We start from the raw sequence: 23,761 nt of genomic DNA, 5'->3' as shown, positions 1-23,761 counted from the left end.
ATTACTATATATTTTTACGGTCTGTTCTCTCAGCGCAATAAATCACGTGTTGAATTTACATTTGCGCACACAATGAGGCGCAGAGAGAATGCATTGGTTCCCTGTCGTCATTTTAGTTTCGCTTTTCATTTGAAAATTCACATTTAGTTCCGGACATCACACCCAAAGTTATTTTGTTTTAAAGAACAACAATGAGCTACGATCGAGCTATTACAGTTTTTTCCCCAGACGGACATTTGTTTCAGGTGGAATATGCGCAAGAAGCCGTCAAAAAAGGTTCTACAGTAGTAAGTAAAAAGAAAGAGCCTTTTTCCAATTCACTAAGTGAAAGTACCAACATGTTAATTTTGTTAAAATATTAATCTTTTTTAAAAACACATCATATTAACAGGTTGGTGTACGTGGTAAGACCACTGTTGTGGTTGGAGTGGAGAAAAAGTCAGTCGCCAAACTTCAGGATGACAGAACCGTGCGTAAAATATGCGTATTGGACGATAACGTCTTCATGGCCTTTGCAGGTAGACTTTACCCTTGGCTTTTTCAACCTTTGTATATCATAGCCTACAGCTAAATTAACACTCAATACTCTTGTTTTGGATACCATAATTACTGTCACTTTTAAACAGAGTACTTTAAACTCAGGAACGCTACCAAACAATTGCCAAACGAACAGTCAGGCTACAGGACAGACTTGCTTTTCTCTCTGACCGATAGGCCTAACAGCGGACGCCAGGATTGTTATCAACAGGGCAAGGGTGGAATGCCAGAGTCACAGACTGACAGTGGAGGATCCTGTGACAGTAGAATACATCACCCGCTTCATATGTAACCTGAAGCAGGTGTGCAGGCCTACCTTGGGATTCCTATGGCATATTCGGAAAGTATTCACAGCGCTTTACTTTTTCCACATTTTGTTATGTTTTAGACTCATCTTAAAATGGATTCAATTATTTTTTTCCCATCAATCTACACACAATAACAATACTCACACAACAGTCCATCTTTACGTTTCTCTTATCCTCTCAAAGGAACTCTGGATCTCATTCATAGTGACCATTGGGTCCTTGGTTACCTGTCTGACCAAGGCCCTTCATCCCGTATTACTCAGTTTGGCTGAGCGACCAGATCTAGGAAGACTGTTTGTTGTTCCAAACTTTTCCATTTAAGAATGATGGAGGCTACTGTGCTCTTTGGCACTTTCAATGCTGCAGAATTTTTCTTTTATCCTTCCCCAGATCTGTGTCTTAAAGCTGCAGTTGGCAAGATTGTTTTGATCATATTCACTGAAACTGACACTATGCTCTGACAGAACAACATAAATCAGCCGGTTTTAGAAAAAAAACTGCACTTCTACCTCCACCTAGAGCCTGTTATTTGTTTTGCAAAAATCCACAGCTCCCGGTTCTTCTGGTCCAATCAGAGCAGGGCTGTGTGAGATCTGACTGTCAATCACAGTCTGGTGTGCACTGATGAGCAAACTCGATGAGAGGGTGCTCGGTGGTGGTGGGGGAGGGGCATGAGAGGCTAAGTCCCCTCAACCTGTCTTGGCTTGGTTTTCACTCTGACATACACCATCAACTGCGAGACTTTATATAAAGAGATGCGTCTTTCCTAATAATGTCCAGTGAATTAATTTAGGCACAGGTGGACTCCAATCAAGTTGTAGAAGCATCTCAATTCTCAACAGAGCTCAATTACAAGAGTCATATCAAAGGGTCTGAATACTTATGTAAATGGAATATTTCAGTCTTTCATTTTTTATAAATTTACAAAACACAACACCTGTTTTTTGTGGAGTGTTGGAGTATTGTGTGTAGATTGATGAGAAATGAATTGAATCCATTTTAAGAGGAGTCTGAAACATAAATGTGGAAAAAGTGAAACACTGTGAATACTTTACATATGCACTGTATGATGGAAGTTATGGGCTAAGAGGTTGCTATACATTTCTGTTCAACATGGTTAAACACAGTTTGAAACATAAAACCATAAATATTTAAAATATAACACCATGTGAGTTTGTGCCCCATGTATCTTGTTTAACCCAGTTTCTCTCTTCAGCGTTACACTCAGAGCAATGGACGAAGACCCTTCGGGATCTCATCCTTGATTGCAGGTTTTGACTTTGATGGGACACCACACCTTTATCAAACTGATCCATCAGGAACCTACCACGCCTGGAAGGTACACACACAGAATTTAGGATGAACAAACATTCAGAGGCTTGTGTAAGAGTCATGCATGGTTGGACGAACATGTTCAGTCATGGACTTTCAAAAGTATCAAAATAATTTAAAAGCAGAGTGGGGCAAGAGGACTTGTAGTTGCTAGTTTTAACAGGATTACTTTTCCAGGCAAATGCTATTGGTAGATCAGCAAAAACTATACGCGAGTTCCTGGAGAAGAACTACAAAGAGGAACATGTACAATCTGATGAAGGAGCTATAAAACTAGCCATCAAAGCACTGCTTGAGGTGAGTGACATTGGAAGTGCCAATGGCTTTTGATTATGCAAGAGCGAAAAGATATATATAAAAAAATATATATAAAAAAAAAAAATAGGCTATATATATATAGATATATATATATATATATATATATATATATATATATATATATATAGATATATATATATGCAGCACGCCAATATCCTGTGCTGTTGATCATTTCTAGGTTGTGCAGTCTGGAGGGAAGAACATTGAACTCGCAGTTATGAGGCAAAATGAGCCAATGAAGGTTTGTGGATTGCACTATACAGTTAGAGAATTATTTTAAGAGTGCCCATTTCTCCAAAATCCCTGACCACACACACACACACACACACTCTACATACAAGAATGTTGATGAAAGCCAAACCTGCTCATCTGATCTTCCAAAGGAAAGACTACATTAGGTTTTTCTTGGACAGTGCCCTGAAATAACTTGTGCATTCAAAATGTGTCCCCAGATTTTGGACCCTGAAGAGATAGAACGCCACGTCTTGGCTTTGGAGAAGGAAAAAGAAGAGACGGAGAAGAAAAAGAAACCATGAGGACACTACCTCTTACCTAGCCAGTGACAACTAGATCTATATTCATATCAAAATGTGCACTTGACATTTCCACAAATTAAATAAACTTCTACATACCAAAAGGTCTTAGTCACATTTTTTGCACAGCTAGGTTAATGAACAGCAGCTCATAGAACTAGAAGAAATCAAGTCAGGTATGGACATTTCGTATATTTATTTAATAATATGCAACAGCAAGAATCTCCCCACAAATAAGTTACTTATTCCAAAACAGGTAAAAAAGAAAACAAACATTTATAAAGGACAGTATGGGGGATCTCAACTTTATAGATACAATTAATTGGTATTTAGCTGTACATTACATAATTTACAATGCCATAAACAAACAGTTTGAGTTTCGCTCAAATAGCAGAACATCACATGCAAATTGTCAGGGAGACAAACTAGTTTATGGGCAGACAATACAGAAGTTAAACCATGAATGAAGGGCAAACAATATGTAATGACAAAATTAAACCAAAATGGCTCCAAAATATCTACCAAAGTAGAAATCTACCTCTAGCCCATTTTGTTCATGTATTGTTCTGCCAATGGCACTTCTGATATTTTAAAGAAAAAAAAAACAAATTGCATAACAGAAAAAGTATTTATACAGTTCAATTAATAAAAAAAAAAAACACAACTTTTCCCCAGGGGACCTGCAAAAACAAAGTATAAAAAGGAATCCATGTTTGTGCAAAATAGTCCCTAATCATATTTTTTTAAGTTCCAGACATTCAACTTGTATTATTGAAAACCTAATTGAAAAAGAAAATAAATAAAATATACGGAGTTGAACATCTGATGCTAGGACTCAGAAAATGAGCTCACCATATCAAATTCGGCCACTGCCCACAAGTCGCTGCATACCCCCCCTTCCTCTCTGTCCACGATAACCACCACGCATCCCGCGACCTCGGAGGTAGCGACCTGGCACTCCAAAGGTCTCTACATTCCGCTTCCTCTCTTCTGCCCACGTGGTGCGTCTAAATGACCAAAATAAGATGCAGGGCAGGAATTTGTTTAAACTTCAGTCTGTTCTTTCAAGTCAATGACAAATTGACTTGTTTCTCATGATCTAAAGTTATTTCATCTTGACAGGTTTACATAAAGGTGTTGGGCTGTGTTCCAGAAATACATTTTATTACCCAGTAGGCCTACCCTAATTTTAGCATACATATCAATGGGTCAATTTAAACCCAAAATAATGTTAACATACCTCGATTTCATCTCTGAGGAGATATTGTCAAAGAAGCATTTGGCCTTGTTGTAGTAACAGTTAGGTCCAAGAGGATCCTCCTCCACAGTCCCTTCACCAATTTTGATTTCAGCCTCTTCCACTTCCAGCTTGTCCTCTTCACCATTATTCTTCACTTCTGTCAAGTCAAAAAGTGAACATTTAAGGCAGTGGTCCCCAAACTACGGCCCGCCACCTTATTTTGGGTGGCCCCCCAAAACATGTCTGTGGTATATAGCATCTGGCCCACACGGGACATCCGTAATTCCCCTGTTCATTCTCTATGGCGAGTCTGAACACACATGTAATACTATTTTTGTCCACTGGTGGTTGTTTTGGCGCTGTTTTGCGTTTGCCATCAAAACGGAATGAACCTACCTGCAAACAATGTAAGAGGCCTATGCTGACTGCATCAGTGCTCAAAGTATTCTAAAATTTTATCAATTAATTGTTAATAACTAACTTCTATTCAAGTCATATTTCTGGGACTTTCTGGGATAATTATTTCTATTTAGCCTACTCTTCAAATGTTCATACAAATTCACAAAGTTCTCATCAGGTGAATGAAAGTTAGAATGGTGGTCATTTCAGATGTTTTTGCCAGCACTTCATAAAACTCCCCTAGTTTGAGAACTTTAAATTATTTGTAGGATATTGCTTGTTCACAACTTGACAAGAGTTCACACATTTTAAATAAAATATACTTTTGGGACTCCCTGCTAATACTTTTGGGAAGTCTTTTTATTAGCATCATTTCATTTGAGCTACATTTTACATGGCATGATGACAATATAAACACAGCTAACAGTCCATTACATGTAATCATTGGCTTCTGCAATATTGCAGTAGCCAATGATGTAATGGAATATTCAACTAAGGTAGACTGATGTTCACACTAAGCTATTTATGGTAACTGATATACTCTCTGGCCCTCTCTTAGAGCCAAGCATGGAGTCTCTGGCCCTCTGGTCCCAGGCATGGAGTCTCTAGCCCCCTCTTAGAGCCAGGCATAGTGAGCTGGCCCTCGGAAGAAAGAGTTTGGGGACCACTGATTTAAGGCAACTGTATGAGTGATTCATGCATCTCAGCATTTCTAAAACTGTTTCAAGTTGTGCAGAGTCTGTGTAAAGTCAAACAAACCTTTAACGTTCAGCTTTTCTTGGATCTCCTTTTCAATGTCTTCTTTATTGAATTGTGCATTGGCAGTTTCAAAATCAAAGTCGGACTCAAATTGGAGGGTCGTTGGTTTGGAGCTAGAAGCGCTCATCTTGCCTCTGCCACGGTTCCTCGATCTGCGGGGTCCTGTTACAATTTTAGAGCCATGACAAAAATTGAGAACAAATATAAGAAAAAAATACTCATTAAACCCATCAACCCAACCCAGGGTTAAGAGACAGGCCGACAAACACCTTGACGTCTCCTTTGTGGTGGCCGATTCTCATCATTTGCCTGCCTTGGTGCTTGTGCTGGACTGCGCTGTGCAGCAGAGACATCTGTGGAAAGAAGGAGCACAAAATCAAAACTGTGCTGTAAATATTTTCAATTACAAAAAAGCTAAAAGTACCAGTACTGCACGTAAGCAAACTGCACCATGTCAAAACGAGACGCATCGTGACATGAATGGCAGGACTGGACCAAGAGCAGACGAAATTCACTCACTGCCTTGCCCCGAGGACCTCTGGGTTTGAGGGCTTCCTTGTCCACTCCGCACAGGTCTACCTCCATCTCGTCGCTGAGGTTGTGACCCCAAAACACCCTTTTTCTGAGCAGTTTTCTGTGCCGCTACTGTCTGGACAGCCTGTTCGACCATTGGGCCCCTTCTGACTGGAAAGCCATGAGTCCCTGCACCTGTTGATGAAAACGAAACACACACAAGGTTGGTCCACTTTATAATACACAGGAGATGCTAGGTTGGTCCACTTTATAATAAACCCCAGTTGCTGTATTAAACAAGTGTTTAACTGACCCTCATACACTTACCCAAACCCATTGCCGCAGCATAGTGCTGATTTAACAGGGAGCTTGCAGCAAGCTGGCTGTACGAGGGCATCATGCCTCTGTACGGCGAATATGGTGCCGGAGAAGAGTAAGCCCCTGAAGCGCTGCCAATGGATGACTATGAAAGAGAAAGTTTGAAAGGATCTTTGCATCAGCTCACTCAACAAAAGATGTGAGAAATTAGAGCCACTAATGGCCAATGATTAAAGATGTTTGAGGCCTGTCCAGAGGCATGCCATGTGGGTGGGTGTGTGCCATGCTGTTGTGTGTCAAAGAAGTGGACCCAGCAACATTTTGATCCTTTTACAAACCTGAACTATGGCAGGGTCTTGTGGTAAACTATGGTGCAGTTTTGGAGGCTCACAGACAGTTATGTCTTTTATGTCACTGCCTCTGAAAATGATGTATTCATAGATTTCATCTCTTGGAGGTGCAGGTCTATCTGTTGGCCTTCCTTCGGTCCCAAATGACCTAACTGAAAATAAGCAAATAGGCAGGAAGGATTTCAGGGCACAAAATGTCCACAATATACAATCCAAACATACCCAACATAAGCTACAACAAGCTGTTGAACACTAACTGGCTACCGTCAAAAACAAAATAGTAGATAGCCTAATCCGACACATTTTTAAAAGTCTACGGCTGAACAACTCACCTTTTGCCAATGCCACAGTTGAATTTTCGGTATCAATCGTGTATAGCGTGCCCTCATACCGTATCTGGGCCTTTGATATGAGGCTGATTTTACTACCGATATAAGGAGTGCCCGTGCTCATGGTTATTCAGTCGTCTACTTGCTAGGCCTATATTAGAATGGTGCTGAACAGAAAAAGTTTAGTGAAAAGCTTGTAATGTCTGTATCGTAACAAAAACTACATCTTCAGGCTACACAGAACCACGCTGACACATGATTCCCTAAACTGCGAAGAATTTATAGGAACCTCGTCAGATCAGGTTTGACACGCCTGCTCATCAGATTGCACCTGTGGCAGATTAGAAAAATGGGTCTTGGGAATCCTTTTTCCCGTATGCTCTCTTGCAGTCTCCCCCCCCATGTTTCATCTTTAATCATTATTCCCAAACGGAGTACCTAGTCTATGAAATTGCCGTTATTTTTACCTAATTATTTAGAACCATATATGTCTGCCCCAGAAGACAATTATGGCAGTTTTTTGCTCAAACTTCGCTCTAACTTTTATTGCCTTCACATGTTTAGACGCTATGCCAAGTGATAGACGACTACTGGGGGTAGGCTATTTAAATAGGTCGTCGCGTCAACTGTTACAGTGTATTGTCCTGCGCGTGACATTGTTTCAGATGCAACATAAAATCAAATTTGTAACATCAGATAAACTGCACGTACGCCTGTGGGAGGGCACAAAAAAAAGTCTAATTCGATGGAGGCGTCAACCGCCGGTGAGTTCTTGCTCCGGCTGACAGTTGCGCCTCCCATGCATGTACTTGGATGGCTGCAGTCGCACGAATGGCGCCCTCGTTCGCAGTTAGCAGTCAGTTGCTGCCTGACCACGGAAGGGAAGGAACAACGCAGCCATCTTGAGGACAAGTCTAAACATCGAAAAGACAATATATATTCTTTCTGGCGGCATATGCTTCGCCTAAACACGAACAATATGCATAAACGACTAGTGTTGTTCCAGTAGAACGCGGTTCTGCTCGAATGTAGTGCCTCAATTCAGTTTAGTCCCCTTATCTATCGAGCAGTTGATGGCACTGAAATGCATTCAGAATGCAATGTTCAGCCATTTGTCCCACTCTTTAAATCTAGCCATAACCAATCACAGTAGCCCGGAATCTCTGTGTCAGTGACGATTTACCCAATCGGCGCATGCGTCTTACGAGCGAGCGTAGCTGAGTAAAGATGGCGGCGGGCTCCGATTTGCTGGATGATGTTTTCTTCAACACGGAGGTGGACGAGAAAGTAGTTAGCGATATAGTTGGGTCTTTAGAGTCTGAGCTTACTGGATCAGGTCACGGAAACTCAGCGGTCAGGGTTCAAGGTGTTGGAAACCACATCAATAACTCGTCTGGGAGTGCTAATTCCAGTGTCCAGGACAACAAAATGGGACTTGCACAAGAGCTTGTAAAAGCAGGTAAGGTACAGTAGCTGGATAGCTAATTTTGGTCACGTTGTTTTGCTGTTTTCGTTTCTCAGTAACAGACGTGAAAAACTAAAGCTTATGATGCAATCGATTACTTTCAGCTTTGATGTGTTCACATATAATGTTTATTTCTGCTTTTAAAGGCGCCGGAGTGCCAGGGGGTGTCATTAATAATACGAGGTCCCAGGGTTCAACTATGGATGCAGCAGTGGGGACCACATCAGCGGCTGGGTCGGGTACGCAAGTGGAGATTAACCAAGGCAAAGCAGGGGCTGGCAACGCTGTTCTTACGGCCATTCCTAACCATGGAGCTGGCTGTGGACAAAAAGGGACGTCTGGCATGCCAACTTTGAATGGAAGTAACGTGGTGATAAACTCTCACTGTTCAGGAAGTGTTCCCGCTACCCCAGGGACAACAGCGAGCTCAATCAACAGTGTCAGCAGCACCGTCCCTGCTGTCACAGTTGTCAACAACGGACCTGGCTCCGTGGTGAAAGGGCAAACAATAGTTTTACCTACTTCTTCTAGCACTGTAATTCAGACATCTTTAATGAACACACAGAATGCGGTCACTTCGACTGTGATTTCTTCTCAAACTTCATGTTTAACCACCGGACCCACCGTCACACTAGTGAGGCCGCCTATGCAATCGCCCGGACCGGTTACCACGCAAAATGGGAGTAATAACTCAGTTTTGACTGCAAACGTCAATGTTGCGCACTTGGCACTCTCGAATACTTCAACACCTGTTAGTTCTGTCCCTCAGATCAACAAGTCGGAGTCACCGAAAACTATTATTCAAACGACGACTCAGACCGGGTCTCCCACTGTTGTTGCGAGTCCAGGAAACCTGACTCTAGGACAGACGATGCAAAGCACACTGCAGCCCGGTACAACTGGAACTGTTTCTGGAGTTGGAAAAAGCCCAATTTTGCAAAATGTGACGAGAACTTCTGTTCCGACCACTATCACTGCCAGTCCAGGTGGTATACGTGCGATTGCCCCTCAAGTGCTGGCTCCTAGGTTACCAAATACTCAGCAGAGTCAGCCAAACATCCAGAATATCCAGCTTCCTCCAGGTAATCACTCACAAATCACATTAACATTGATTTACTTATAATTATTAAGTTATAAGAATCTAAACTCTGACCATCAACACTTGTTTTAACGGTGACATTTTATGTAACACGGTTGCAGTAGCGCACTTACTTTATGCTGCATGCACGCCCGCCCGCCCGCAGTTAGACATAACCTTAAACAACCTCCGAAAGTAGTTAAAGTAGATGTAAGTTTTTCGTGACAACATTGCCAAAGCAAGGGCATCGCTTTGGCCATAGCAATTTGCATCAGAAACGTTTTACACCTTGTTCCCGCTAAATCTGACAGGTCACTGTAGAAGCAAACATGAAAGGGAATCTTCCCCCTTCACTGTTATGTAATTCATGTATGTGCATGGTTAGTAGAGTTGGAGAGCATTGATTACAGGTTAACAGTATTTTTAAAATAAGTTGTTAATCGATGGCCCTGGTTCGGAGGTAACACAATTTCTAAGCAACATTCTGTTAACACCATGGGCTCATGCCACATGCACTTACCTGGGTCCAACTTAATACTGTGTAATGAGAAACGTGGAAGCTGCTTGTCATGTCTATTTGTGAGATGGTGCCAGAGCATTGACATTCTTAGATGCTATGTATTCCAAGTTTGTAAGTTAGAATGCTGCCTGACCAGTAAAGTTGTCACTTACACATCTAAACTGAATGTTTTGTCTTAAAACCAGTTGTATCAGGTGATCAGTTTAATGTGCTAATTGTCTTTGTACATTTGCTGTTTATGTGTCCTTTTAGTGATTAGACCCAATCACTTTGTTTTTGGCTTGGTCTGTTTCACTCATCTGAAGGGTTGCTTTGAATATGAGCTGTTATTTTAAACATTCTCGAGCACGCAAGCACTCATTGGTTTCTTCATAATGTCTAAGTGTGCTTGGCCTGTGGACCTTAGTGACATTGTCCTCTGTGATATGGCTTTACTTTATCTGCCTTTCCCCACAGTGCTCTGAGAGGCCCCCTGTCTTCAGTAGTGGCTGTGATTACAGCCACACTGATTGTCTTAGTCAGTCAGTGCTTTAGTGCAGTGATGAGTCAGTTGTGTGCTTTGGAGTCTAGGGCCCCTGCTGTGGAATACAAACGGAATAATTACATGTATCTCACTGACCAGGTTAGCAGGGCGACTGCAAGCCTACAGGGAGGGACCAGATTAAGGGAGATTACTTTGATCATATCCACATAGTCTACCAAAAAAAGTAATAAAAAACTTGGTTAGTTAATTTGTAAAGAAAAACAACAGACCTTTTTTAAATGAATCTTAATGTTTGAGGTAAATGATGAGTAATGTATGAGGTACTTCCTGGGGCTTTTAATCTGATGTATGGGAAGAGTAATCTTTACAACCCCTCACCTTGTTTGACGTGTGTCTGTGTGCGTGTGTACGTGCGCGTGGGTGTGTGCATGTCTGTGGACATGCAGGTATGGTTCTGGTGCGCAGTGAGAGTGGACAGTTACTGATGATCCATCAGCACATGTTGGCACAGATGCAGGCTCAGTCCCAGGGTGCCATGGCAACACGACCTGCCACTCCCACGAGCTCTCCACCTGTTCAGATCACCTCTGTGCAGGTAAGATGAGGATTGCCAAGACCACACACCTACCCTCGTTTTTGTTTCTTACTGTCCAATTCTACTGGAAAATCGCTCAACAACAACAGCAACTTTTATATAGCGCTTTATCAAGGCACCCGAAGCACTTTATAGTGAAGGGGGAACCTCACACTAACCACAAACGATGTGTAACACCAGCCTGGGTGATGCACGGCAACCATAATGCTCCAGAACACTCACCACACACCAGCTTGAGGTGGAGAATGAGGGAATGAATGAATAAGCAGGTTACACAGGGGGATGATTAGGGGGCCTGATTGAATGAACCAGGTTGGGAATTTAGACCAGGACCCCGGGGAACCCCCTACTGTTTGCAATAAGTGCCATGGGATCTTTAATAACGGCAGTGAGTCAGGATCTCGGTTTATTGTCTCATCCTTTGGATAAATACCCATCATTGCCATTAATCAATTTGTGTTTGTAAGTGCATATAGTCTCCATTTTGCTCTGATGATGGCCAAGATGTTGGCATGTTTGTTATTGACTTGGCCAAAGATAAACATGTGAAATGGAGATGAGTCCAGGTTTATTGATGTTGTCTGTGCAAACTCATTACCTTTGTGTATTTTAGGTTTAGCACCACACACAAAGACTGGGAAGGTGCATGCTCTCAAACAAATAGCTTCTCTATTAGGGTTTCTGTGTCTTCCTGTTATGGTAGTGTTTTTGGCTTACTCTGTTTCCTTCATACAGTCACCCATGTTCACTCTCTTATGTTTGCCTCTCTCCCTCTGTCCCTCCCAGGCCCCCGGCACTCCCATCATCGCTCGCCCAGTGACCCCCACGACCATCATCAAACAAGGCTCCCCAGCTCAGACCACTGTGCAGGCCACCACCGCACTCCAGAGACCTCCAGTCCTGCAGGTAAGTCCCACACGGCTGTGTGCTTGTTGGGCTGGACAGGTCAACAGCAGAGATGGCACACAGTGTTTAGTCCATTACCAGTGCTCAGAGTGGCTGGATACGTGCTGACGTTAACAAAACAAAACAAAACAAAAAAAACATGCAATATATGACAGCTAACTTGCGGCATAACCAACCTTAATCCTTCAGAACATCATGTTGGGTACGGGCACTGCCCCCACTGTCGGAACGCCACCCCCAGTGCAGCCTGGGAAGGCGGCGGCTCAGAAGGTAGTGGCGCCCAGAGTCCTCGCTGCTACGACTACGGTGAGAGAGAGGGCGATGTGATGCGCTGTCTGTGCCCAAACTGTTGTTTTTGGTGTAAGGGTTCTAATCTTGGGCATTAGCAACCGGGTGTACTAGCCTTGATCGTTTACTGGTTAAAATATGTCCCATCGTGTTTCGATGCCTGTGTTAGTGACTGAGTGGGAGGAGCGGTTTAAGTCAGAGTTTTCTCTCGGCTGGCTTCTCTGCTTTGTTTCCTATCAGTGGCTCCGCAAGGTTTTCAGAATGGTGTTGGACTGATGTCTGTAAAGACTGTCCACTTTGCTTGTTGATAACTGTGTTTACCAATGCAGATGCATGGCACGGGCTCTGTAATGGTTCTTGTGTTGCTCTCTTGTATTGAAATGCGTGCCCTAACCAAGCTTACTGTCACATTGAACATCGCCACCTGTTAACTCTTAGAATGCTTTCATTGAACAGCAGTTGACCTGGCTTCCCTTTTTTGACCTGTCTTGATGTCCCGTGTCTCTGTGTTTCTGTCCGCGCCTTCCTCTTTCTTCCCCCTTTTTCTGCTTCTCAGGAAACCCTGGAGAATGTGAAGAAGTGTAAGAACTTCCTGTCCACACTCATCAAGCTGGCGTCAAGCGGGAAGCAGTCTTCGGAGACGGCTGCCAACGTGAAGGAGCTGGTCAAGAGCCTCTTGGTACGTCCTGCTTTACGTCTCCTGCTGGCTCTGCTGCTCGTGCAGATGGTAGCCGTGGGAACAAGCCAAACAGCACCACATGATGTGAACCTCCAGCACCAGGATCTAACTGAGGGTACTGATTGGCTGCCTTGCTGTGTCTTGTGTCCCCCACAGGAGGGTAAGATTGAAGCGGAGGACTTCACCAGTCGACTGTACCGGGAGCTGAACTCCTCCCCTCAGCCCTACCTCGTGCCTTTCCTCAAGGTAAGCTGGAGTGGACAGCACCCTTTGCATTGCCCAATTTTGCAGTGTCCTCTGTCCTTTTCCATTCTCTGAACACTGCTGACCTCTGTTTTATTACTCCAGCTGTAATCTAGCATACAAATGTTTTAGAAGCGTTGCATGTATGTATGTTTGTATGTGTGTGTGTGTGTGTGTGTGTGTGTGTGTGTGTATGTATGTGTGTGGAGCCAGAATCTTTATTGCTCTGCTAAATGTGTGTGCACACACACAATTTGAATTTGGCTCTGGCCAATGTTGTCATTGCAGTGATCTAGAGGCTATGTAAAGACAAACAAATGTGAATAAAGTGCCATGTGATATTTGTTATGTGAACGTATAAGAATTGGAATGTGATGTCTGAGGATCTATGCATTACAGTATTTGTCTATGTCATGTCATTTGTTCTTGTTTGGATATTGAGAGAACTTCAAGGACAATAGCTGTTAGGAGGCTTTCCCAAGTAAATCAATAAGCTCAAATGAACTGTCTGTTTTAGTGGAGGGGGGAGTGTGATGTGGTCGCGGATTCAGCACAAAAGCCTCTAATGGAGTGTTTAGTCAACTGTCCTAACTGCACTTCCAACCCCCTCTACCACAATACACACAGACGTTTAAGCTGTCTCCCTACTCCACCCCACCTCTCTCTGTCCTCCCTCTTCTGCAGAGGAGTCTCCCAGCCTTGCGTCAGATGACCCCGGACTCGGCCGCCTTCATCCAGCAGAGCCAGCTTCAGCAGCAGCAGCCGCAACAGCAGTCGCAAGGCCAGCTGGCCGCCCAGCCCACCTCCACTGCCCTCACCGCCGTGGTGCTGGGTGGCTCGGCCGCCACCCAGCGTGCCGCCATCCAGCCCGCCCCGGCTGCCCACATAAAGACTGCCGCTGGCACCGTTGCCATCACCACCACCCCGTCGCCGCATCATCCGGTCATCAGCTTGGCTCAGACGGGCCAGAACAAGACCAACCTGGTGAGAACACACATACACACACATGCATGATTCTGAAGGAGCTGAAAAGGGAAAAGTTCACAGTGGCACAGAAATGATGGGTCTGGTCATCCCCTAGCCTGCGGTGTCAAGTGAATGGAGTATTAAAAAGTTTTAGCATCAATTTTAAACTTTTTTTGTGTTCGGTTGTCATACAAGAGAATCAGCTATTTTTTTGTATAATTAACTGTTCAGGTTAATCCAACTACAGAAAGCAGGAAGGAATTCAGTGTGTGTTTTGTGTGTGTGTGTGTGTGTGTGTGTGTGTGATCCTACAGCAACCCCAACAGCAGGGTACCCTGCGGCCCCAGGTGACCATCGCTCAGACCTCCATGGTGACCCTCAGGGGCCAGCCGCACAACCGCATGTTCACTCCCCAGACGGTCGTCAAACAGCTCTCTGCAGGTAATAGTACAACTCTCAGCCTCAGGCAAAGTGTGTGTGTGTCTCATGTTTGTCTCTGTTTGTATGTATCCAATTATTTGTGGTTATTTCCTGTGCTAGAGATGCACCAATATGGAATTTTAGGGCCGATAACCAATATTTATCAGTTTGTTGTGGCTGATACCGATACGATAACCGATAATATTACTCTTGAAATAAAATTGTGAAAAAATAATTGGGGACAGCATTTAAGAAGCATTGTTTAATTGCAGTAATTTTACCTACCACCATAACTCATAATAGACCTCAATGGTACAGCAGTCAACAAAATAGCAGAAGCCTAGACCTATGTGTGGTTCCTGTCCTTTAAGTAAACGTGACGTCAGTGAATTGTGAGTGAGTGGCCAGCGACCAGTGTGTGAATCGTTTTCATATCTATGAAGTAAACGCTCAACGCAGATAAACGGCTAGAAGCTGGGGACCAAATCAGAGTTTGTGAGGGAAACTTATGTATAGTTTCAACGGCGGGTAATTGTATAAATCTGCAACTCCTCGGATTGTAGCCCATCTTGTGTCTGTCTGTAGGCCTACTCTTTTGTGCACAACCTGCTGCAGCAGAAGTGAAAGGGGTTAGCCCCGAAGGTCAATAACTTATAATGACCAGTCTGGAACTGTAGCAGGAATGGTGAACATATTTCTCGGTATTATTACAAAACCCAAGCGAACAAAATGCAAATATAATACTAAAATACAATTTAGAACTACTTATTTACTGACTCGTCCCACCAAGAGTTTGTTTATTTGTTATCCCAACTAGCGTGGTAAAGTGCAGACACAAAAAGAAAATTCTCTCTGGGTAGGCTGAGCTCCGCTCTGCTTAGGTTAAACCGTATCATTCACGAGAGGATTTTGGGCTGCACAGATTCAACGCAGATAGTGTACATCCACACAGCTGACATTATTTTGAAGAAGAAGTAGCTAACCAAGCTCAAGTAGCGTGTAGCCAGACGGGCCTTACGTAGTTGGGAAATTAGGGCTTTAAAAGATATTGGCCGAAATTCTGTTATCAGAACAATAATGTGAGCACATCTGAAGACATCTTTGTCTAAAGGCATTTCAGAATTCTGCCGCACTTTTCAATGTCATCGTTTTCTCAGAGCTGTTTGATGCTAAGACAACTTTTTAATTGCTCTCCGTTTTGTAGTCATGTGACTATTTCATTTACTGTGAGGCCTCTGAGATGGATGCAGAAAATGTCCTTTGACTCTGTGTCTCCTCACAACAATAGCATGTCCTCAGCTCCAACCAGCATACATACAATACATCACCCTGAATGGCTGTGTTTCATTGTGAGCACTGACTGTATCTTGCAACATAGTATTTTCTTTGTCTGCTGTTCTCACCTATTAGAACAAGGAGACCGTAGTAATTGGATCAGCGTTGCCTCCAATCTGTCACTGGTTCAAGGGCTCATGAAACAATGTTGCAATGTTGCACTGGGGAAACGCTGCCCTCTGTTGGTCAGTGCTGGGTAGTGGTGGTGATGGGATCATCATGCTCTCTGGCAATGAGTAATACTTAAATCATGTTTGCTCACTTTCCAGCTTTGTTTCCTCTGTGGTTGTTTCATACGGCATTACATCTCTCTCTCTCTCTCTCTCTCCCTCTCCTCTCCCTCTCCCTCTCCCTCTCCCTCTCCCTCTCCTCTCCCTCTCCTCTCCCTCTCTCTCTCTCTCTCTCTCTCTCTCTCTCTCTCTCTCTCTCTCCTCTCTCTCTCTCAGGCTCTTTGATTAGGCCTGGTCTTGCCCCTGGAGCTAAAGTGGTGTCCATATCGGGCCAACACACTCTGGCCTCAGCTGCCCAGAAAAACAAACAGAAGGAGGCAGGTGGAGGTTCCTTCAGGTCAGTGAAGCACAATCATAACCCTCTGGGCTCCCTCGTTTGGACGTTTTAAAATGCTTTTTTTCGCATGTGCTCACCTCCAGTCCCATCAAATATATGTTTCAAATATTAACATGATATTCATTTTAAGTAGATGAGTTGATGCACCTGTTGCTAGCTGCTAATGTGTATACCAATGACTATATTCAATCATTGGTTGATACATTGATTAAACAGTGAGGTCTGACTGAAATACCACACAAGACACTGGTCACTGTTGTTGTTTCATCACTGAGTGAGCGTTAAGAGTCAAAAAACAGTTGAAGTTTAGAGTCACTTTGTAGTTTGCAAGTTTGGTTTGGTTTTTTAAGTGTGTTTTTCAACTATTATGTGCTGATACCCCTGATACTGTGTCAGCACATTAAATCTGGACATGTGTCATGAGTGCTTCCATATCTTCTTCATTGTTGCCTCCTCTTTTTGGAATACAACATGTGGTAATCTGCCTCGCATAGTCAGATGGCATGTTACTTCTGAAAACAATTTTAGTGAAATGTGGATTAATCTAGCCTGGGAATACCCATACGAATTTTTGGCAAATTTGGGATTTGCTCTGCAGGTCCATCTGGCCAAGAGGCCATTGAAGCCCATTTCCAATGACCCTAAAACACGGGCACGCAAATACAATCAATAATCCGTCGTGGACATTTCTTTGAGTAAGTGGTTTTAGAAGAGATCCCGCACACTGTCCATTCCCGCATGCAAATATTTATTAGAATAAAACAAAGTTTCGGTCTCAGACCTTCATCAGGAATTTACACTGTCCATTCCGCATGAAAATATTTATTAGAATAAAACACAAAGTTTCGGTCACAGACCTTCATCAGGAATTTACCTGATGAGGGTCTGTGACCGAAACGTGTTATATTCTAATAAATATTTGCATGCGGAATGTGTGCGGGATCTCTTCTAAAACCACTGATCTACGACCTATGGTCATCTCTGACGCGCCTATCCCCAAAAAAGAGGTGTGCAAAAGCTTTGCCACTTTTTGGAATTGACTAAGCAACTGCATTTAAAACCTTCGTTTACAAGATTGCTACACTTCTGAAACAATTTGGTAAGAGTTTAATGCGCCAATTTAAGTTTAGTTTCACTGCTAGTTCATAAGTCAATGAACCTTTTCCAGACCCACTCAATTGAGAAGGGTCTGGTGTTAACAGGGCTAGGATTAATCAGGAATCAGTGGGAAATGTCAACAGTAAGATTGGGATGCTTGTAGTCTACAGTTGCCTCCAAAGAGTGTGTGTGAACGAGGGCCTTTACAATATGTGGCGTGTTTGCGACTGACACAAGCCAATTTACACTTTGTCACTGAATCCTGCATCATGCTGTAGAATGTGAAATAGGCTTCAATGTTGATCGGCTACTGTGGGAAATTTCTTACCTATGAAAAAACAAAAAGATACCCGCACACTGTTCTTTAAGCTCCCAGAGAGGTTTAATAAGCTACAACGTTTCGACCAGAGGTCTTCGTCAGGTTTTCTTACTATAGCACAAGGACTTAAACACCTTCTCTGTGTATGTCTGAAATTTAACCATGCTTGTCCTCCCTGCAGAGATGATGACGACATTAACGATGTGGCCTCCATGGCCGGGGTGAATCTGTCGGAAGAGAGCGCCCGCATCCTGGCCACCAACTCTGAGCTTGTGGGGGCGGTGACCCGCTCCTGTAAGGACGAGGCCTTTCTCTTCACGGAGTCGCTCCGACGGAAGATGCTGGAAATCGGTGAGGCTCGGTCATAATGCAACTCTGAGGGGTTGCACTGTTGCACTTCTAAGAGTTGTTTTTGTGAAGAGGGTCCTGCAGTAATGTTTAGATAAACTAGATTGACAAAAGTATTGGGGCACCCACTACATCATCGAATTCATGTTTAGCATTCAGACCCACTGTCACAGATGTATAAAATCAAGCACCTAGTCATGTAGTCTGCATTAACAAACATTTGTGAAAGAATGGGTTGTTCTGAAGACCTCAATGAGTTCATACATGGCATTGTCATAAGGTAGCCTGGAGGACCAGACCCAATCTGAAAGATTAAGGGTTCCTGATTCCAGACTTCGACGCAATTGGATAACACTACGCCTGTCATCTGTTTAGCTCGCTTCTCATCAGATGCACAGATATGATTGGTTCCCCGCGATGCAAGGGGCAAAAGTTACGTGCATCATTACTTGTTGCCAGAGTTTCTCGCTGAGCAAATGCTTCTGCGAGAACTCTGGATTCCCAGGGTAGTCATAAGGTGCACAAACCAAGGTTCACGAAGACATGGATTAGTGAGTTTGGTGTGGAGCAACTTGACTTGCCCGGTCAGAGCCCTAACCTCAACCCCACTGAACACCTTTGGGATGAACGGAAATTACAAGCCAGGCCTTCTCGTCTTGCATAAGTGTCTGATCTCACAAATGCTCTTATGGATGAATGGGCAAAAAATCCCACAGACACACTTCAGAAATCTAGTGGAAAGCCTTACCCTAAAGAGTGGAAGCTGTTGTAGCTATCATGGATTTCTAGATTTATTTCTATTCATGGGTTTCATCAGGTCCCTTTCACAGGTGTATAAAATCAAGCACCTAGATTATGAATGCAGACTGCATGGTGCTTGATTAATACACGTGTGTTAAGAGACCTGATGAAATCCATGAACATATTTAGGATGGGATGCCCTCAAACTTCTTGTAGTCTAATGGCCAGGTGCCCCAATGCTTTGTCCATATAATGTGTAGTATGCCCTTTCTGATAGACTGTGATTAAAACATGTTCTTCTCCTGTAAGACTGCCTCTCTTCTGGGTTCTTTTGTTCTCATAGAACATGACATGCAGTCAGTAGATGGGCAGTACCAGGTATAGGCCTGTCATAATAATGGCATTATTAACTTATAAACTTATCATGTGATATTCAGACATGAACTTGATCTTACCTTGATGTTATCCATTGTGTTTAGATCTATCAGGGTTTCTGCAGGGCCTTAAAAAGTCTTAAATACATTAACATATCACACACTAGGTCTTAAATACAGGTAGATCTTAATTATGCTTAATTATGTTGTTTCTCTCTATAGTTCAGATACAGTATAGCACAAAATAATAACATTATATTAAGATATATGTGGTGGAACTGATAAGTGATACAAACTGTAGCTTGTCTAAAAGTCCAGAGAACAAATTTATTTACTTTGCTAATAATTCTGGGCATGATATCAGTCATAATAGTTGTAAAATGGTCCTAAAAAGTCTTAAATTTAACTTGTTGAAACCTGCAGCAACCCTGATGTATGCTTGTTAACATGAGAATGAATATTGCAAGCATTGTTGTCTCTCTGTTTGTCCTCTTGTAACATCCATTTGTGCCAATTTGTATTTGAACACAAGTGTTTTTTCTGTTACGGCACACCCTATGCATGTCTCTCTCTGGGCTCTATGCAGGGCGGAAGTATGGCATCTCAGAGCTGGGCCCGGATGTCATCAACTTTGTGTCTCACGCCACCCAGCAGCGGCTGCAGAACCTTCTAGAGAAAGTGTCCGAGGTTGCCCAGCAGAAAAATATCTCTTATAAGGTGAGCCACAGGAACACTTAATGCTGTTGCTAAAATGTGAAAGATTAAAGAGAATCCTTAGAGAGTAACCTAAGGGTTATTCAATTTCTCTCACACACTCACTCTTACACACACTCACCCTCGCTAACTTCTCTCCACCCACCTCTCCCTTTCTCCCTCTCTTTCTTTCTCTCTTTCTCTATCTCTCTCATTCATTCACTCCCTCACTAAGCCTTTCTCCCTCTCTTTCTTTCTCTCTTTCTCTATCTCTCTCATTCATTCACTCCCTCACTAATCCTTTCTCCCTCTTTCTTTCTCTCTTTCTCTATCTCTCATTCATTCACTCCCTCACTAAGCCTTTCTCCCTCTCTTTCTTTCTCTCTTTCTCTATCTCTCTCATTCATTCACTCCCTCACTAATCCTTTCTCCCTCTCTTTCTTTCTCTCTTTCTCTATCTCTCATTCATTCACTCCCTCACTAAGCCTTTCTCCCTCTCTTTCTTTCTCTCTTTCTCTATCTCTCTCATTCATTCACTCCCTCACTAAGCCTTTCTCCCTCTCTTTCTTTCTCTCTTTCTCTATCTCTCTCATTCATTCACTCCCTCACTAAGCCTTTCTCCCTCTCTTTCTCCCTCTCTTTCTCCCTCTCTTTCTCCCTCTCTTTCTCCCTCTCTTTCTCCCTCTCTTTCTCCCTCTCTCTCTCTATCTCTCATTCATTCACTCCCTCACTAAGCCTTTCTCCCTCTCTTTCTTTCTCTCTTTCTCTATCTCTCTCATTCATTCACTCCCTCACTAATCCTTTCTCCCTCTCTTTTCTTTCTCTCTATCTCTCTCATTCATTCACTCCCTCACTAAGCCTTTCTCCCTCTCTTTCTTTCTCTCTTTCTCTATCTCTCATTCATTCACTCCCTCACTAAGCCTTTCTCCCTCTCTTTCTTTCTCTCTTTCTCTATCTCTCTCATTCATTCACTCCCTCACTAAGCCTTTCTCCCTCTCTTTCTCCTCTCTTTCTCCCTCTCTTTCTCCCTCTCTTTCTCCCTCTCTTTCTCCCTCTCTTTCTCCCTCTCTTTCTCCCTCTCTTTCTCTATCTCTCTCATTCATTCACTCCCTCACTAAGCCTTTCTCCCTCTCTTTCTCCCTCTCTTTCTCCCTCTCTTTCTCCCTCTCTTTCTCCCTCTCTTTCTTTCTCTCTCTCTATCTCTCATTCATTCACTCCCTCACTAAGCCTTTCTCCCTCTCTTTCTTTCTCTCTTTCTCTATCTCTCTCATTCACTCCCTCACTAAGCCTTTCTCCCTCTCTTTCTTTCTCTCTTTCTCTATCTCTCTCATTCACTCACTCCCTCACTAAGCCTTTCTCACTTCTCCTTTCTCTGTGTGGCCTTAGGAGGAGGAGCGGCATGACCAGGTCAGTGACGTCCGAACGCAGCTCAAGTTCTTTGAGCAGCTGGATCAGATGGAGAAGCAGCGGAAGGAGGAGCAGGAGAGGGAGATCCTCATGAAGGCTGCCAAGGTAAAGGGCCTTGGTCATACACTCAACTAGTTTCCACATGGCATTTATATGAGTCAACAATTTTAACTTGACTCGACTCATGAAGGCTGCCAAGGTAAAGGGCCTCACTTCCCCCTCTTTCATTCTGTGTTAATTATTCTATGTTGTGTCTTTTTTAAGTCTTTTTAATCATCCTATTTTATGTACTTTACTTTTAACTTTTATTTATGCTTTTGTTTATGTAAAGCACATTGAATTACCCATGTGTATTATATGCGCTATATAAATAAACTTCCATTGCCTTGGCTTTAGCCATACAATAAGTCAACACTTTTAAAAATCCCTATCTAGTATCCTAAAAATGGAAGTTTACCATTCCTTGGTCAAATAAATGCCACCTAGTGGTTAAAAAGAGAAATAATTTTTTCAGATAAGTAGGAATGACTCTCTACTCTTCTCATTCCTACAGTCGCGGTCACGTCAAGAGGACCCAGAACAGCTCCGGCTCAAACAGAAGGCCAAAGAGGTAGGAGGATGTCTGGGTCTTATCCAGCTTCAGTCTGTCATCGCAGTTGATCATCATGGACAATTCATGGACTAAGGAATGTTCTGGCTTCTTGCAGATGAATCTAATTCCAGTGCTATTTAGTGACACCGATGTGTCTACGTTTAGCCATTTTCCACCGACAGAGAACTGGCTCCGTTCCCGTTCGCGAACCAACATTTGAAACGTTCGGAGCATTTCGACCAAACAAAAGCCGGTTCAGAACGTGGCACCTTGGTTCGGAGCTTGAACCAGAAAATAGTTGTTTTTTCCTGCGAACCGGAGTGGCCGTGTCATTGTGGCAATCAGAGGGGAGAAGGCTAAAAGCATGAGTTTTCCGTCCATATCAACTGTTGCCATGAGTAAACAAAACAAGTCAACTAGCCATAGACTAAATGTTGACTAACATTTTAAACAGTTAAATTCTATTGTTTTAACTGTTCATTCTCCCATTTATGCATCTCATTAAATTTGTTCTTTTGCATGCAACACTCATTGTTGATGACTCATCCTTGGCTCAGTTCAAAACTGGTGGAACGGTTTCTCTGTCGGTCGAAATACGCCCCTTGTGAACTCCATGGTGTAGGAGTAACCTTGGGGGCCATGGCTTGGTTTTGATGTGTAGTGCTGAGTGTCTTCTCTGTTTTCTTGCGACTCAGATGCAGCAGCAGGAGTTGGCTCAGATGAGGCAGAGAGATGCGAACCTGACTGCCTTAGCCGCCATTGGGCCTCGAAAGAAACGGAAAGTAGAGTCCCCTGCCAGTGGAGCAGGAGCAGAGGTTTGTTTGATTCTCTCTCTCTCTCTCTCTGTCTGTCTGTCTGTCTGTCTGTCTGTGTCTGTCTTTAGCGCTTTCTTTCTGTCTCTCTTTTTGTCTGTCTGTCTCTCTATCTCTCTCTCTTTCTCTTTCTCTCTCTTCAAGCCTTAGCAGAGGTTTAGTGGTTTGTGTACTGGATGTCTTCTCACAGTGTCATTCCTCCATCGTCTGCAGGGTTCGGGGTCCGGCTCGGCGGCGTCGGGAACATCGGGGGCCAGTGGCTCGAGGCAGTTCACCCGCCAGCGGATCATCCGGGTCAACCTCAGGGACCTGCTGTTCTGCCTGGAGAACGAGCGCGAGACCAGCCACTCACATCTCCTCTATAAGGCCTTTCTCAAATAGCACCATCTGTTTTCCCCCACGGACCCCAGTCACTACCACCACCACCACAGCCCCAGCCTCGGTTTTTACTCACCTACATCAGGTCCCAGGCCCACCCACCCTTATCTCTTGTCATGCCCCATTCAGGAATCTAAAAGGGGACCTGGGTCTCCCCTCACTGAAAAACAGAATGAGAGAGAGGGGGGTAGAAAACCCAGAAACCCATACCCCCACTCCTCAAGGCAAAAAAGAGAGCTCACTTAAAAAAGGTTAAGCAGTTGGGTCCTCACCTTTTAAGTGCAGTTGACATCACCTCTGTTCCCTACACCCCTCTTCCTACAATAATTTTTTTGTTTAAGCTCACATTGTTGGGTTTTTTAATTTGAGTTTTATTTGAAGTTTTATTTAATTTAATTTAATTTAATTTAATTTTATTTGAAGTAGAGTGCTTCCTGAGAAGTCTCCATCTGATGTACACCTTGGCGGAGCTCCCTGTATGTCTGCTAACCTGCTTCCTCACTCAACAGCCCAGCCT

General features: G+C 43.4%; 3 protein-coding genes across 5 annotated transcripts; 2 read left to right on the top strand and 1 right to left on the bottom strand.

The window, feature by feature from the left end:
- Window positions 1–102: 102 nt before the first annotated feature.
- LOC125293396 (proteasome subunit alpha type-7-B-like) lies at window positions 103–3,132 on the top strand. The gene is made up of 7 exons (XM_048241278.1): window positions 103–287; window positions 392–518; window positions 715–839; window positions 2,062–2,184; window positions 2,355–2,474; window positions 2,674–2,736; window positions 2,948–3,132. The coding sequence occupies exons 1-7, from the start codon at window positions 192–194 to the stop codon at window positions 3,029–3,031; spliced, it is 738 nt and encodes a 245-aa protein (XP_048097235.1). The 5' UTR covers window positions 103–191; the 3' UTR covers window positions 3,032–3,132.
- Window positions 3,133–3,214: 82 nt separating this feature from the next.
- lsm14b (LSM family member 14B) lies at window positions 3,215–7,465 on the bottom strand. 2 transcript variants are annotated; one of them, XM_048241105.1, is made up of 9 exons: window positions 6,940–7,465; window positions 6,596–6,759; window positions 6,267–6,402; window positions 5,946–6,134; window positions 5,696–5,779; window positions 5,427–5,588; window positions 4,269–4,425; window positions 3,881–4,035; window positions 3,215–3,708 (listed from the first exon to the last, which is right to left on the bottom strand). In XM_048241105.1, the coding sequence occupies exons 1-8, from the start codon at window positions 7,058–7,060 to the stop codon at window positions 3,885–3,887; spliced, it is 1,164 nt and encodes a 387-aa protein (XP_048097062.1). In that variant the 5' UTR covers window positions 7,061–7,465; the 3' UTR covers window positions 3,215–3,708; window positions 3,881–3,884. The 2 variants fall into 2 exon arrangements, with proteins under 2 accessions (XP_048097062.1, XP_048097061.1); XM_048241104.1 differs by having other exon boundaries at window positions 3,215–4,035.
- Window positions 7,466–7,897: 432 nt separating this feature from the next.
- LOC125293268 (transcription initiation factor TFIID subunit 4-like) lies at window positions 7,898–23,457 on the top strand. Of its 2 annotated transcripts, XM_048241102.1 has the most exons (16): window positions 7,900–8,395; window positions 8,548–9,483; window positions 10,930–11,078; window positions 11,865–11,984; window positions 12,174–12,290; window positions 12,829–12,951; window positions 13,108–13,197; window positions 13,879–14,178; window positions 14,475–14,601; window positions 16,362–16,482; window positions 18,081–18,250; window positions 19,949–20,079; window positions 21,442–21,567; window positions 22,016–22,072; window positions 22,750–22,869; window positions 23,080–23,457. In XM_048241102.1, exons 1-16 carry the CDS (start codon window positions 8,164–8,166, stop codon window positions 23,245–23,247), a joined length of 3,087 nt encoding a protein of 1,028 aa, XP_048097059.1. In that variant the 5' UTR covers window positions 7,900–8,163; the 3' UTR covers window positions 23,248–23,457. The 2 variants fall into 2 exon arrangements, with proteins under 2 accessions (XP_048097060.1, XP_048097059.1); XM_048241103.1 differs by lacking the exons at window positions 22,016–22,072; window positions 22,750–22,869; window positions 23,080–23,457 and adding an exon at window positions 19,332–19,366 and having other exon boundaries at window positions 7,898–8,395.
- The last annotated feature ends 304 nt before the right edge of the window (window positions 23,458–23,761 follow it).

This window comes from Alosa alosa, chromosome 4 (genome assembly GCF_017589495.1).
Source record: "Alosa alosa isolate M-15738 ecotype Scorff River chromosome 4, AALO_Geno_1.1, whole genome shotgun sequence".
In the NCBI taxonomy this organism is placed as follows: Eukaryota; Metazoa; Chordata; class Actinopteri; order Clupeiformes; family Clupeidae; genus Alosa; species Alosa alosa.
Note: the sequence above shows the minus strand (reverse complement) of the source record. Positions and strands in the feature narration are given on the sequence as shown.

Bases quoted from the DNA above. Each gene is read 5' to 3' on its own strand.
- LOC125293268 (XM_048241102.1), top strand. From the start codon at position 8,164: ATGGCGGCGGGCTCCGATTTGCTGGATGATGTTTTCTTCAACACGGAG. The intron at 12,952-13,107 runs GTACGTCCTGCT...TGTCCCCCACAG, and splicing joins AGCTGGTCAAGAGCCTCTTG to GAGGGTAAGATTGAAGCGGA. The intron at 16,483-18,080 runs GTCAGTGAAGCA...TCCTCCCTGCAG, and splicing joins GCAGGTGGAGGTTCCTTCAG to AGATGATGACGACATTAACG.
- lsm14b (XM_048241104.1), bottom strand. From the start codon at position 7,060: ATGAGCACGGGCACTCCTTATATCGGTAGTAAAATCAGCCTCATATCA. The intron at 6,135-6,266 runs GTAAGTGTATGA...TTTCATCAACAG, and splicing joins TGCTGCGGCAATGGGTTTGG to GTGCAGGGACTCATGGCTTT. The intron at 5,589-5,695 runs GTGTTTGTCGGC...AAATTGTAACAG, and splicing joins ACCACAAAGGAGACGTCAAG to GACCCCGCAGATCGAGGAAC.
- LOC125293396 (XM_048241278.1), top strand. From the start codon at position 192: ATGAGCTACGATCGAGCTATTACAGTTTTTTCCCCAGACGGACATTTG. The intron at 840-2,061 runs GTGTGCAGGCCT...TTCTCTCTTCAG, and splicing joins TCATATGTAACCTGAAGCAG to CGTTACACTCAGAGCAATGG. The intron at 2,185-2,354 runs GTACACACACAG...TTACTTTTCCAG, and splicing joins GAACCTACCACGCCTGGAAG to GCAAATGCTATTGGTAGATC.